This window comes from Symphodus melops, assembly GCF_947650265.1.
Source record: "Symphodus melops genome assembly, chromosome: 23".
NCBI lineage: Eukaryota > Metazoa > Chordata > Actinopteri > Labriformes > Labridae > Symphodus > Symphodus melops.
In genome coordinates, this window is record NC_136713.1 from 9,566,621 (window position 1) to 9,581,296 (window position 14,676).

At 46.3% G+C, this 14,676-nt stretch overlaps 1 protein-coding gene and 1 long non-coding RNA gene across 3 annotated transcripts; both read right to left on the reverse strand.

The window, feature by feature from the left end:
- Positions 1-375: 375 nt before the first annotated feature.
- On the reverse strand, positions 376-876 carry LOC306818755. The gene is made up of 3 exons (XR_013778361.1): positions 791-876; positions 527-609; positions 376-438 (listed from the first exon to the last, which is right to left on the reverse strand). It is a non-coding gene; the product is annotated as an uncharacterized lncRNA (long non-coding RNA).
- Positions 877-3,950: 3,074 nt separating this feature from the next.
- On the reverse strand, positions 3,951-14,485 carry LOC306818520 (SLAIN motif-containing protein 1-like). 2 transcript variants are annotated; one of them, XM_079336147.1, is made up of 9 exons: positions 13,637-14,443; positions 10,978-11,114; positions 8,159-8,311; positions 7,949-8,068; positions 6,441-6,590; positions 5,682-6,074; positions 4,913-5,059; positions 4,538-4,841; positions 3,951-4,033 (listed from the first exon to the last, which is right to left on the reverse strand). In XM_079336147.1, the coding sequence occupies exons 1-9, from the start codon at positions 14,053-14,055 to the stop codon at positions 3,958-3,960; spliced, it is 1,899 nt and encodes a 632-aa protein (XP_079192273.1). In that variant the 5' UTR covers positions 14,056-14,443; the 3' UTR covers positions 3,951-3,957. The 2 variants fall into 2 exon arrangements, with proteins under 2 accessions (XP_079192273.1, XP_079192274.1); XM_079336148.1 differs by lacking the exons at positions 7,949-8,068; positions 8,159-8,311 and having other exon boundaries at positions 13,637-14,485.
- Positions 14,486-14,676: the final 191 nt, after the last annotated feature.

Consider the following 14,676-nt stretch of genomic DNA (forward strand, 5'->3'; position numbering starts at 1 on the left):
ACGTCCGTCTGTTTACATTCAACAAAGCACACTGAAACCTAACCAAACACTCAACAGGCAGCTAGAAATACAGCTCATTCAAAGCAGCACAAATCACCATCCTTCACCAACATGCCAAACATTTCTCTCACTCTCTCAGTCTTAAACACAGTCAGAGTCTGCACTCACCCTTCGTCCGGTGCTCTCCACACTTCCAGCTGCAGCCCAGCGTCTCCGTGGAGCCCCGCACGTTCAACGCGTCTGAAAAACAGAAAAACACACCCGGCCGTGTCATCGCTCGTACTTTGGCTTCGGCTCTTCATCCTTTAAAGCGTACACCGCAGCCACTGTGGCCCCCTACCCCTACTATGTCTGTCTATTGTTGTCATTACACACCTCACATGTTCCATGCAATCATCTCCTCGCCATCTCTCAGGTCATCTGCTCCGTCTCAGGCCTCTGCAGGTGACGCACAAAGAAACGGCTGTTATGACACACAGAAACACACACACGTACCTGCTGCGTATCAGAGCCCCCAACTCCTCACCTGTGTGACGTGTTGATGCGCAGCAGGAGGACGACCGGGCTGAATCCTCCTTCAGCTCCAACATGCACACACCGAACGACACGCTGCAACCGCCCCAACACACAGACACACACACACACACACACACACACACACACACACACACACACACACACACACACACACACACACACACACACGCACACGCACACACACAGTGAAACTCCAAAACTGCAAACTTCATCAACAACGTACAACTAAATCCAGGTGTAAGAGTGTGTGTACCTGTGCTGCTGCAGGTCGACCGGCACAACTCATGTGTTCTCATTCAAGAGCTTCAGCGGAGACTCGTTCAGTCAGGCTGCGGATCTGCAACACAACAAACACAGTCTGAACACCTTCGATTGGTATCCTCCAGCTGATCGCCGTTAAAGACCAGACGCCGGCTAACATTTCACAAATGCACTTTGGGACAAACGTCATCTTTTCTACCTCATCCTTAAGAACGACCTGCTTCATTTTAACGTACGATCTTTACAACAAAACATTTTTACATCTGTGCAGGTTTACCGGAATAAATCAAAAAACACAAACGCCGGGTGGACTCACCTCAGCAGTCCTCCACAGTCCGTGCACCTGCAGACACCTGTGCACACGTCACACCTGTATCGCGACACAATCCCACGTCTTCTTTTCTCATATTTCCATATGTTTAACACTTTTACTCCTCGACGACGACAACAACAACAACAACAACAACAAAAACAACGTCTTCGCTTCTCCATCTTTTTCCTCTTCGAAACACCTGCGTCGGCGTGAGGAGCGCAGGAGCGGAAGTGACGCTCTGACGTACTTCCGCTTGTCATTCTCAGGTAAACGGCTCGTCGACACAAATCAATCCATATTCTATGTATTTATTTTAGCAAGGATAAAATCGTGCAATCTAAATCATCTAAATCATCCTGACAAAAACGTTTTATATCAAAGTCTCTCATTTACCTGAACTTTGCCTCTCCATGTGTCGCCGTCATCGACTGATCGCGTCACCAGCGCCCTCTGCTGTCCACCAACAATAAAAGCATCACGTTCATCATGTACGACTCAACAACATATCCCTTTATCTGCTATATCTAGCAAATTAAATTGCTACATTTCTATAATGGAGTCTGGTGTGAAGAGGATGAAACAGGGTTTACTTAATTGCAGCAAGGAGGATTCAAATCTGCTGATCTAAAGTGTCCTTATTACACTGTCAATATTCAACAATGTCTACATATTCTGATTCTATATTCTCAAACTCATTCAAAACCATGAACACGCCTCACCTCAGACCCTGACCTGTTCCTGGTCCGGGGTCAGACCTGCTTAGTACTGGATGACCCTCGCACTTCTCTTCACAGGGCGCTGACAACCTGTAAATCAGCCAAACTCATTTTAAGAATAAAGACACTTGTTTATTCGATAACAATCACAGAAAGACTGTGTCCTTCAAATAAATGTCTTTATTTTCTCCTTTGGACAGTTATTAATGTGAGGCTAAAACGTGCAGAATTTGCAGCTACATAACCCTCAGTAGAAGCACGACATGTCGTGTTAACTAACAAAAGCAGTCCAGTGTCTTCATTCGTCTCTTTTCAAGGATTGTACTGCTGCTCAGGTGCATACTGATAGACTGCAGTGCATGAATTTAGAATGGATTCACCCCAACCCTTTGTAATGTACTGTTAGGAGAAAAACTATTTCCCCTCGGGGACAAAAAAAGTCCAAACTTCATTAATACTCTGAACGCTTACTGACTTACACGCGCGTAAACGCCTGCACGCATGTGCTCACATGTCATGCAAACGCTGCTAGATAGTGAAGCTCCTCTGACCAAAGTAGCTTCACTCTCGCCACCCCTGCGTCAACGTGTGACTAATACATTTTATTTTTGTCAGGTGTCATGCAAGTGTGGCGTAGCTGTGGCGTCTGCAAATGTGTTAAGGCGCATCGTGCGTTGTGCCCGTGTGACCATTCAGTCTTTGGAAAAATGTAGATGTGGTGTCAGGCGTTGGTCAGATCGCAGGCGTCTTCGCTGGCGCAGGGTACACGTTGGAATGACTGCGGTGCGTGAATTTAGAATTCATTCACCCCTCATATCCTGAGAGTTCTGATGAGATTAGGCACGCTCGTCCTCGGCTTACCCAACTACCCGGTATGTACCTATTGACTCCACACAATTTGAAGAACCTATACAAAGTTCTGAATAAGCAATACTGCATTTTTTTATCTCTCTTTTCTTTCCTCCGTCATGATGCCTTTGATGTCTTGTGTAAAGCACTTTGCCTTGTTGAAATGTGCTGTATAAATAAACTTGCCTAGGTCTTAAAAAAATAAAGGAAAAAAATGCATACCTTGAAAAAAAGAAAAAAACCACATGCATACCCATCAAAAAGCAAAAAACATCCATACCCATGTCAACATTTAAAAAAAACCCCCAACATGCATACCCACATGGAAACACCTACGTCAAAAAAATAAAATAAATGCATACCCATGTTGAAAAATCCACATGCACCAAACTATTGCCACGGCGCTGCGTGAATGAAAGACAATGAAGCGTCACAAACAGTCAGCTCTCGTATGTTTTATTAAAAGGGTCGCTCGCTCACGTTTACAAAATTGGCATCGTTTTGTGAAATGTCCAACGCAAAGTGCTACACGTACACCGTGAAACTAAAAGCTTCTATCCCCTTAATCCACAAACGCAAAACAAGTGCAAACGTAACACAATCTCAAACTTTATACAAAGTGCAACAACAGTTTCAGTAACGCTCATTTTAAGTGTAAATATGAACCAATTTATGTCGCTATAGTGGCAGTGCTGGAAACATTTTCATCACATTAAAAACTAAATCATATTGCATCGATAAATATAAATACATGTACATTAATAATCGGCTTTCCACATGAATACATACTTTTAATAGTTCACTTGTTAAAAAAACCCAGTTTGAATCAAAATCACACCAAATGTGCCAAAACTCACAAGGACCGATTACATTTTAGCAGCGTCGTTGGCCGGTGCCTCTTCCCGGAGGGAAAACACCCGATTAGTCAAAACGTGTTTAAAATAAATATATAAATAACAGTGTTGAGGCTCAGAAAACTGCCAGCCCTCTTTAACAGGCAAATATTATTGGTAGCCTAAAGTTAGTGGCTTATTGCACAAGAGTGACGGGGAATGACACCCCCTTGGCACGGACCCATGACGTAAAAACAACCCGCCTTCCCCGAAACTAATTCTGCATAGAGCGTGGCCCCCTTTTAATTGACGTTATTTTCTCTTTGCAGAATCTCAGATTTAGGGTCAACTTTTTGGTTCAAACGCCCCCTCGGGAAATTTCCTCCAGTCCAGATGTGGTGCGTTACCCCAGCCGGCGGGGCGCCGCTTGCGCGGCTTCGCCTGTTGGTCAGTAGCAGCCGTCTCGCCAGGCGCTGTCACGAAGAGCACTGAAGGTGGACAAACTCTTTGGAGGCGTCAGTAAACTGCAGGGAGACGATATAGGACCGTATTATTGAAACTTCAAAGTCACTAGCATAGCATTTCTAACAAGAAGGTTCGTCAGTCTGTACTGTTCAAACACTGACACTGGGTAACTCCAGCTCTGCTAATCCTTTTATTGTCACACATTTCACCCACTATAATGAGCTCATTCATAAAGCATCATTATTCTACTTCTACTTCCATTGTTTTTATCCAACTCTAACATCACAATCGGGTTTATTAGCAGCTGGTCCAACAATAAAGTCGCAGCTGGTAATGACATGAATACAACTGACTCAGTGTAGGATTGTACATGCCGTCGTGCGAGTCATAATAATCCGCTCGCAAGGTGACATGACCTAGATTAACTGACTCACTCTCATCAAGTCTACTCAATATTTCCATTTTCTTTCTGTGGAGACGTAAAACTTCTGACAACTTCTCTCACGAACCAAACAATTATTCATTTCTTCCATCTTGTCGTGAACAAGCGTCTTTGTGTTTACCTTCGTGCCGGTTGGCCCATCTTACTGCGCGATGCGGAGCTTGAAGGGCCGATGAGGGAGGCGGGCCGGGGCAGGCCGCTGCGTGGCGAGGTCGAGGTGGAATTGGGCGCGGCTTGTTTACTGAGCAGAGGGATCCCGCTGTTAACCGCCGCGCTCGCACACTGGAGGCTGGTGGAGGCCGGCGTGGACGGGGAGCCCTTGATGGTGGGACTCACGTAGGCCGTGGCTTTTAGCGGTTGCCGTGATAAGGAGGTGAAGTTCCCGACGCTCTGGACCCTGTTCTGCAGCTGACCTGGGGAGGGGACTGGACACGGACAAACCACATGAGCGGACCGTCTTCCTGAACGTCGACCAAGAAGAGGATGGGCGACTTACTCGAGGACTGCAGTCGAGCCAGCCCGCTGGAACAATCGAAACTCTGGCTGTTACGAAGCAAAGTAGGGGAAGCGCATGGAAACGAAACGGGCACGCTTGGCATGCTGGGAGTTCTGACCAGGTTAGGCATGCTCCTCCGCAGCTTATCTAAAACACACACAAAGATAGATTTCAATCAATAACTCCACTTTCAAATCAGACGTACCACACTGATGCAGAATTGTCGGCCCCGCCTCTTCCGTTGGGCCGACTCGCCGTGATCTCCTTTAGCGTTCCCGCCCCCCTCGGTCGCTCCTAACTGCAAATCCCATCAAAGTCCCTCCTCGTCTCAGAGCGCCAGCGCACGGCAGTCTGAGAGCTTAAAGGGTTGTACAAGAGGCTTAGGCAGAGTTATTATTAAGTGTCGAGGACGTGTGCTGCTCACTCTGTGCTCCGTTAGTTACACCGGTACTAAACCAGTTAAACGAGAACATGTACAGCTCTGCTCCATTCGTCTGTCAGCAAACAACCCAGTTAACAGTTCGATGCTTAGTCGTCGTCCACTTACTCTCATGGAGTTTTCCCCCCGGACCAAAATGGACGACGACAACACAGATATAGAAATACAGACGTACGAAACGTGAAAACAGAGAGATCGTCGTCGGCAGCAATTACTGAGGGAAATGTTTAAGATGACATTTTTATATTCACTATTCCACACCAATAAGATACAGTCATTGATTAAGAGGGCCAGTTGCATCATGGGAAATGTAGGCCTTATAGGACTCGCCTGATCCTGCTCTGAAGCCCTGCGACTCGGCCGTGCACAGGCTGCCCGGTCCCGACCCGAGTCCCGGTCCGAGTCCCTGCGGCTCCGTTTGCGGCTGAGCTTGAAAGGCGAACCCGGCGGAAGGGTACGGAGGAGTCGAGGGGGTGGAAGGAGGGGTGCACAGGGAGCTTGTGCTTCTTCGCCAGTCTCGGATGCTGGAGAAGGTGTGGGAGTGCGGGAGGCGGGTGAGGCGGGGCTGCGGCGGCGGCAGGAGGCCGTAGTCTTCGTCGTCCTCCTCCTCGTCTTCCTCCTCCAGGTCGGGCCCGGCGCTGAGCTGGCTGAGCTGGAAGGTGAAGCTCTGGCTGCGGCAGTTGGCGAGGACGCTGGACGTGCTGGCAAAGTCCTGTCTTAGACCTGGGGGAACGAAACATGAGGAAGAGCGTGCAACACACACACACACGCAGAGAGAGAGAGAGAGACACACACACACAGACACATCACCTCCTGGGGTTAATGAAGCTGAAGTAGCGATGAGCTCTGAGATCTGTTGATTGATGTTAAAATATTAGAGGAGGAGGGAACAACAGAGAGAGACGTCAATCAAGACTAAAACACCAATCCACGACAGTCATTTAACGCAACGTCAGCTGTGACAAGTTTGAGGAATAATCACTGGAATCACAAACCCTTCTGCTCAAATGCAGATTGCCAAATAATGCTCAATTTATAATTACATATTCACTCCTTTTTTCCCCCTCAGACACAAGTTCTATAACTTACTCTCCTCCTGCAGTCGGGCCATGACCTGGACGTCCGTCAGGTCCTGCAGTTTGTATCCCAGGGCGATGGAGTCCTCCTCCACCTCGAAGGCGCAGAGGTCGCTGTCTACGGATGACTGAGGACTGAAGGTCATGCGTCGGAGGCTGCGACCTTCAAAAGGAAATCAATAGAAATCAAACAACCTGTACGTGTCCACTGACTCCAGCTTCAATGCTTGACGCTCCCGAAAACTCCTCGTACGTTATTTGAGATTTAAAAAAAAAAACATCCACAAGACCACGTGATCTAACTTTAAATGTCTAAAATCCACTCAAAACTTATTCATCCAAACATGTAGGAAAAAAATTAGATGAAACGACGTCAGCTCTCTACCCGTCCTAATCAAGTCCACAAACCCCTCCCACTCCCACGTCCAATTAACTACTATTTTTTTGGCATCTTAAAATCTAACATGATGAGCAATACGGGTCCTGCAGCTTATTGGCCCTTCAGGAGTCGTTTTTAACTTCATGGTTATCGTCATTCATTGAAGGAAAACTGCATCAAACCACATTACACAATACTTTAAGATCTTCAGTTATCTGGACCGTCTCCGGACTATACATTTTAAATAATAATGTCATATTTGTCAATGTCTCCATTCTCGGCAGGCACAAGAAGTTATTAAAAATCAATAAATCAATTTTTTAAACTTTGCATTCAGAGCAAAGGCAAGAATCAGACGTCTGCGACAAACCTGTTAAATACCTAACAGGGACAATCTGGAGGATCACACACGCGTTCTGATAATTCTAAAAAATTAAATTTCCAGGTCTAACAATGTTGTGACTCACTGACTCTACCTCTGAGTTTGGTCTGTGTAGCACTCCAGATCTGCCGCGGCGTTCATCGCTCGACGGCCGACAGATGGAGACAATCGGCGATCGTGATCATACTGAACCCAGATTAAGGGATTTGTTTAAAGTGCTTTGCAATGAGGGGAATTTTGAGACTTTTTACTCCGTCAAATAGCTGTAAGATGGGTCTACCTCAAACACACAGTGTTGGTTTATACACATTTTGAACACTGGATTAAATGCCCTCAACTAAACACAGCTTTGAGACAGATGGTGCTGATTGACATCACTGATGTTTTACAGTTGAAGCCACATACAGCACCGTCATGGAACTCAGCCTTGAACATAAACCGCAGATTACATGCAGGGCTGCCTTTCTCTCCCTCTCTCTCTCGTTCCCTGCAGCTTCGCCCTCTGCTGAGTCCGGATCATGCATTTCCTTCCATCAAAAAAAAATAAAAACAATCTGTGCCACACTTTCACGTGCGAAAGTGAAGCGCTGCAGAGATCATTTATTCTCTCCCTCCCAGACTTATAATCCTATTTTACAATCTTGACCCACTTCTGCACCGACCGTCTTCACCTGCACGTTCATATTCCTGCATACGTCAACCAGTGTTCACTTGTGCTCTGTGCCAGGGAGGGAGTCTAAGAACAGATACTGAGGCTTACTGCGGCTGTGAGGGAAGAAGGTGGGAGTCCGCTCAGCTACTGGGGAGAGAGAGTCCTTCCCTACAGGACTCAGGGTCCGCTGCGCGACACAGTGGAGCGGGGAAGAGGAGAGGGGAGGAGCTAAAGGGAGGAGAGGAGTTTTTAAAAAGAAAAGCCAAAATCAGTCAAAACTTTACAGACGCGCTGTAAAAGAGTGGACGTTGTGTTTACCAGGTCGGTCTGTCGACTGCGGGGTGGAGCAGGGTCTGGCAGCAGGGGAAGCACTGATGGGGGAAACTCCGGCCACTCGACTCAGAGGAGGCCCGGGAGAGGAAGTGGAGGAGGAAGGGGAGGGGCCGGAGAGGGAGCTACGCCACCGGGACACTGACGAGACAGACAAATCACAAACATTTACACCAAACTGCAGTACAATACACATCTTCAAATAACCCATTAAAAAAACCTACTGAACTGGCTCCTACCCACACACACACACACACACACACACACACACACACACACACACACACACACACACACACACACACACACACACACACACACACACACACACACACACACACACACACACACACACACACACACACACACACACACACACACACACACACACACACACACACACACACACACACACACACACACACACACACACTGCAGCCGTTACCTCACCAACTCTGTGACTGTCACCAAATGCTCTATTCAGCAGCTCCACAACAAAGCTTTGTTAAACGCCACAACAAAGAAGCACACACTTCACACTGCAGCCGTACCTGGCGCTCAGTGACACACACACACACACACACACACAGTTACTATTCATAGGCGCAGTGAAGCAGCAGAACAGAGACGATATGATGGGAACAAAGAGGGACTTCTCTCTGTTACCCGTCAACGCCGTTCAAAACCACTTTGATGCGAGAGGAGGCTGCGTTCCTTTTATGTAAACCGTAACCACGGCAACGGCTCCTCATTTCACTGTACTCGACCTCAGGGGGGGGGGGGGGGAGAACGCGGGGGCCGAGCTGGTGGGAGCATTCCTACGCCGCGTACGCTTTAAGACAGAGAGAGAGAGAGAGAGGGACGTTCAAGCTTGTGATGCAACAAGCTGCACAGCTGCTGGAAGTTCACGGGGCCGAGACAAAGCCAGACGGCGACCGGCTACTTAACCCAGATACATACCGAGTGAGAGCACGGCGTGAAAGCCGCACAAACAATGTGGACAGTCACGATGGAGGTCCTACTTCATCGACTTTGACTCCTTTCATTTCATCTCATTCATCATATTTCACTTTGGATCTTTCTCGCTCTGTCTTCCTGCGAGTGGCCATCTTGTCATGGTAGAATTCAAGATTTTCTCTCTTTTTTTTTTTTAAATCACAGCTCTTTGCTAATTTTACATTCAGACGGAGTTATGTAAAAGAAGATACGTTTATAAATCTAACAGCATGAAAGACATCAATGCACCGGTAATTTCTCATTTTCCTTCAAAAAACAGAACCGCTATTTTTATAATTCCCTCAATAAACATGTCAGGCAGCTCAGCTTGCAGCCCCCTCCACTTGTTCTTCTCCAACGTTTCCCCTGGTTTTTAAAAGTCTTGAAGAGTAATGTTGGAAAACTTTAACCAATGTTTTACCATACATTTACCTTTAACTCCTCAAACTGTTTTCCATTTCATACATGGACTTGGTTCAATATGCTCTGTGAGTAAACTTCCTTCTACACCAGAGAACTCTGACTGGCACCTAAAATGAAGAAGCTTTCATAAAGTGCAAATGACTCGTGTTTCAAAGTGCGACAACAGAAGAAACGCGCCGACGCAGGTTCTCCTCTTATTAAGCTTCAGCGTGATAAGCCGTCTGTTTTGCTCAGCCCGTGGGCGCTGTCACCTCCTTTCACACATAACACACAACTGTATCCTCTACACACCACACACACACACACACAGAGGACACTGAAGCCTACAAAGACACTCATCGATCAGACATCGAGACAGAAACGTGATCTGCTTCTTCCAAGTCGGCTGTCGATTGGCTCAAGATCCAAAATCTATTCTTAAAAAGTCAATTCAGGTGCATGAGGTAACCGTGGCAACGCTGAACACAAACCAAGTCTCAGATACCGAGTCATATGGGTTTTTTTTTTGTTTTTTTTAGATAACTGTGACAGCTGATGTGTTTTAAAGACGCTGCTCGTCCTTCTGGATTTCTTCAAACGTCCGTCTTTGGGTTCATTTGACTGAATGTCTGCCATGATCACGCAGATCATGGCAGACATTCAGAGGTCATGTGACCTCGACCAGATCTGCTTAATGCCATTAGAGATGTACAGATTAGCCCCTGTAAGTTCTATTGTCCTCATTGAGCCACATTAGTCACATTGAAGAGATGAAGGTGATCCAACCTTAAACTGCTTACTTAGGACGCACACTCTCAGGATGCCTGGAGACAACTACGCTCCCTTTGGATCGTCATATCAAATCAACGCTTTACAAAAAGCGCTACAAATACACAAGAAGAAGAAGAATACAAACGGTGGTGACAGACTGAAAGCAAGATGAGACTCAGTCGTGGGTGACTTGTTCCTGGCAGAGATTTGTTTCGTGGCAGTCAGTGAGCTCCTGTGCTTACACTCTGCATCGCTTTAAGATCGCCTGAAGGAGAACGGCCGCCTTCGTCTGTAACACAATCCGAATGTATGTGGCTTGTGAAGTACAGAAGACGACTAACTTATAAACTATGACAGGACAGAGACGAGGATATAAAAGAGCGAGCTCAAAGAAAAACACCAGAGACTGAAGTCCAGCTGAACTCCAGACAGACGTTTCCAGAATCTTCTATTTGACAGTGAAGCCGAGGCTACGAACAGCTCCCCTACTTTGGACCAGAGCAGGACGATCACAGAACTGCTTCTTCCCGACGCCTCAGTTAAACACCACACGTGTCTCTTGTTGTGCAGCGTTTACCTTTCCTGCACAATAAAACAACGTTAAATAAGCGTCAAAAACTAAATCTGTCACGTCATACCTTGTTCCAGTCGGAGAGACAGCGACCTCCTGGCATCCTCCACCTCCGACTTTGGACAGTCTAGAGCTTTCCGGCACCACTGCAGAGTACTCGTGGAGTCTTCCGAGGACCCTGTGGCTTTCGACGACGTGTACAACCTGCAAACACAAACATTAGCATTGAAATGCTAAATGTCCAGAAGATCCCTCTGTGGTGTCGGCTACCCTTCAGGTTTTACGCCACAAAGTGGGAACCTATAAATGTAACATTTATAGCAAGCTTGAACTTCATCAGGCTGCAAAATAGTTTCAAATAAAGCCAAACAAACCATTAAAGCCAGAGCTCCATCCAAATGACCAAACCTAAATCGCTACAACGATTCTTCCAAAAACAACAACAGTGACATTGTGGTCAACTGTGACATAGAGATACACGAAGGCATCGCTGCTGAAAACATGCAAAGCAGAAAATACACTTCAACATGTTATTGAGACGCCATCCTAGAACGAGATGATTTCCACAACCCTCCAAACGCGCACAAAGTCAGTCATTCTCCAACTGTTGAACGCTGCATTACACACTCGTGCTTTATCACTTTTCAAAGTCCCATTCGTACGACAAAGGTTCCCACGAGCGAACCGGCGCTGTTTCAGCTTTTTGCATTTTAAGAGGAAACTTTACGAAATCTGATTCTTTTCTCAATCTGCTTCCTTTGTGCCTCCAGCTCATCTCCTCACGTCACTAACGCATCTCTCTCTCTCTCTCTGTGGCTTAAAGGTTCTGCAAGAGCCTGGAGATGTGACAGACGAGCTGCTGCGGAGAGAGAGAGAGGGAGAGATTATTGTGAACTCTGAGGTTCCAGGCAACATGGAGCGATCTGAATTATAGATTATAAAACGTCCGCGGACATCAGGTGACACACCTCAGATACTATTTTAGACGTGGCTGCAGTGTGAACGCGCCACATGTAAGGTGAGTGAGTGTGCTGCAGTAAAATCAGCATCAGCATCGCTTTGATGTCACAGTGCGCCCTCACTGACATAAAAAGATGTCCCCAACATTAACACTGCACCAACAGGAAGTTCAAAACGCCAAATTATTGCATCCAAACACTTTATGCCAGGTGCGCTGGATCAAACTCATCATTTCAAATATTTTCTGCTGAGCTTCGTCGTCATCACTTTTTCGATACAAACGACCCACTGAGTCTCTGAGCAGGCGTGTTCTCGTCTAAGCCGCCACAATGGACACTTTGTTTCATACCCCGGCGTTTGAACTCTCGTCGTTCAGGGTTGGATCTGTGAAAGACAAATATGATGTTAAAGCAGCCGGTAGCTCTTCCTGCAGAAACAACATCATCAATGAGGCGTTCCTGAGAGACTCTGTGCACACCTCGTGTTGATTTTGCACAGACAGGATTGCTCTGCTGTGATTGGTTGGTTCATCGATACATCTATTGACAGAATAATAACTCAATCGTTCAGTTAGAAGACAAACTCTGGGTTGATTTAGTGGAACGTTTTCATGACACATTTATAACACCGTTTGTGGTGACCCTTTTAAACCACTTTCATTTCCTATTGGTGCGTTTGCACAAGGTTGTTTCCTTCAGATTCATCGTCTCTTAATGAACTTGTGACACCCTGGACAAAGATACGTCACTGAACTTCTCTGCCCCAGTGTGGCTCTGTTGTGTCTCAACCTCCGCATGTAAACAAGTTCAGATTAAAGTGGTTAGTAGGGTCATGGATATGTCTATTAGCTGACAATAACATGATTATTTTACTGCTCATTCATTTCAAACACTGACACTAATTACAGCCCGTTTCTCATCCCCATCGACTGATTACAACACTTTCCTTTGGCTCTATTCACATCACCGATAACATGAAACTTACTGATTATCCGTCAGTCTCTGACTTATAAAACTTTTTTTCTGTCCAGCAAACAGCCAACTAGTTCCTGTTTGGTTGGTGGTTGCTGAAAGCTGCAACGAAAGCAAAATGATTGCACATCTTCACTTTTCAAAGGACTTGAAAGACAAGTTTAAACTAAAGCTTATTCCTCCACATCAACTTTATCACTTTATATTACATACAGAAAAAAACTCAAATATAACTTCACATTTCAGATTGCTTGGTTCACTTATTACACATTCATACCTTGTTGTCCATGTGTTTCTTTGCAATCACCACACAGAAGAGAAAAAAAAACAAGCTTCTTTTCATAGTCTTCCACTGAAAAATGATGGATGCAAAAGTTTTACTGTTTTCTAACAGGATTTTTCTTTTTCTGTCATTTTTATGGGAGAAATCAAGCTGACATATTCATGCCATCTTTTGCACACTTTGTATTTTAAAAACATTAAGGATAATTGCTGTTCCTTGTGTTGCAGTGCGGACAGAGCAATGCAATCTCAATACAGCCTGGAAATGACAGTGAAATTAATGTCTCCTGCATACAGGAAGTTAAAAATGGCAGCTTTACGCAGGCCTGATGACAAGTAGCCTCTCTTTCTCTCATCGTCCAGGTGTGCTGCTTTGTGTTGGAGGATGCAGGACTAACATGCTCAAACCCCACAAACAAGGAGCAGCAGCATCTGTGGCCTCAGTGTGCAACATGTCACGCTCTAAAGGTGGGCAACAAATGGTTGAGACTGAACCCAATAGTACATACTTACCAGGTTTCATCAGACTGATCCGAGCAGGACAGACAGTCCAGGTCCAAAAGTTCCAGCTCGTCCAGAACCGACGGTGGGGATCTTTCGTCCTCTTCCTCCCCCGCTCCATCACCCCCTGTGTGAGGGTACAAGTACTGGAAAGGCTCCTCCGTGGGTGTGAATGAGCCCAAAGACGGCTGACAGAGCAGTGAAGGCAGCGGGCTGGGCCGGTGGCTCTTGTACGCCGGAGCCGGCGGCAGCACATGCGGCCCGCCGCCGCCGCCGCTGCAGCCGCTCGCCCGGGTCCGAAGCTGCTCGTTCTGCCGCTCCAGCTTCCGCACCAGTTCCTGCAGCTTCTTCACCTCCAGTTCGGCGTTCAGGGTGTTGCTGTTGCAGTCCACCTCCGGCATCATCGCAGGATTCAGAACCGCTGCCTCCATTGGAAGAGAAAAATAAACAATGAAATCACGCCGAATTAGCTGCTACCTTCCAAAACCTCCAACGTGGAAGAGAAATGGAGGACAGGTGGCTCCACGCTCATCACACGCCCTCACACTGTTGGCTGTCTGCTGATGGCGGTACTCCTCTGTCTAGTATATCCGTCTAATCTGAACTAATGAGACTGTAAGACTCCACCCATCCTGCACACGCACACGCACACACGCGCGCGCGCCTCCACCCAATTAACCAAGCAGCTTAATTACAGGTACATGTGCGCCTGTCTGGGCTTCCATCAATAAATTCTACTTTACTACAATTTATATCATGTCCAATTTGACCAAAATCATTATTTAATAGCTGTTTTCCCCCATGTGTAGAGTTAATATTGTACAAATAATTTAAACATTTTATCTATAAACTAACAACCAATTCATTGGTAATCTAATTAATTTAAACTCATTAAGGTTAAAAACAGAGCAAAGGTACCGAGGTACGCTCATGCACACTTGGCGACATCTTGTGGCCAACGCTAGTCATTACAGGCAGTGATTAATACCTTTATTTAAAGTTTAGTTTTTTTTGCTCATAACCACACCACGTGGCCGGAAACTTCTCAGGTG

Excerpts from the sequence above, each read along its gene's own strand:
- LOC306818520 (XM_079336147.1), bottom strand. The coding sequence starts at position 14,055 with ATGGAGGCAGCGGTTCTGAATCCTGCGATGATGCCGGAGGTGGACTGC. Across the intron at positions 6,591-7,948 it reads CTTCTTCCCTCACAGCCGCA|GTCGCAGCCTCCGACGCATG; the intron begins GTAAGCCTCAGT and ends TTCCTTTTGAAG. Across the intron at positions 5,060-5,681 it reads GGGCTTCAGAGCAGGATCAG|ATAAGCTGCGGAGGAGCATG; the intron begins GCGAGTCCTATA and ends TGTGTGTTTTAG.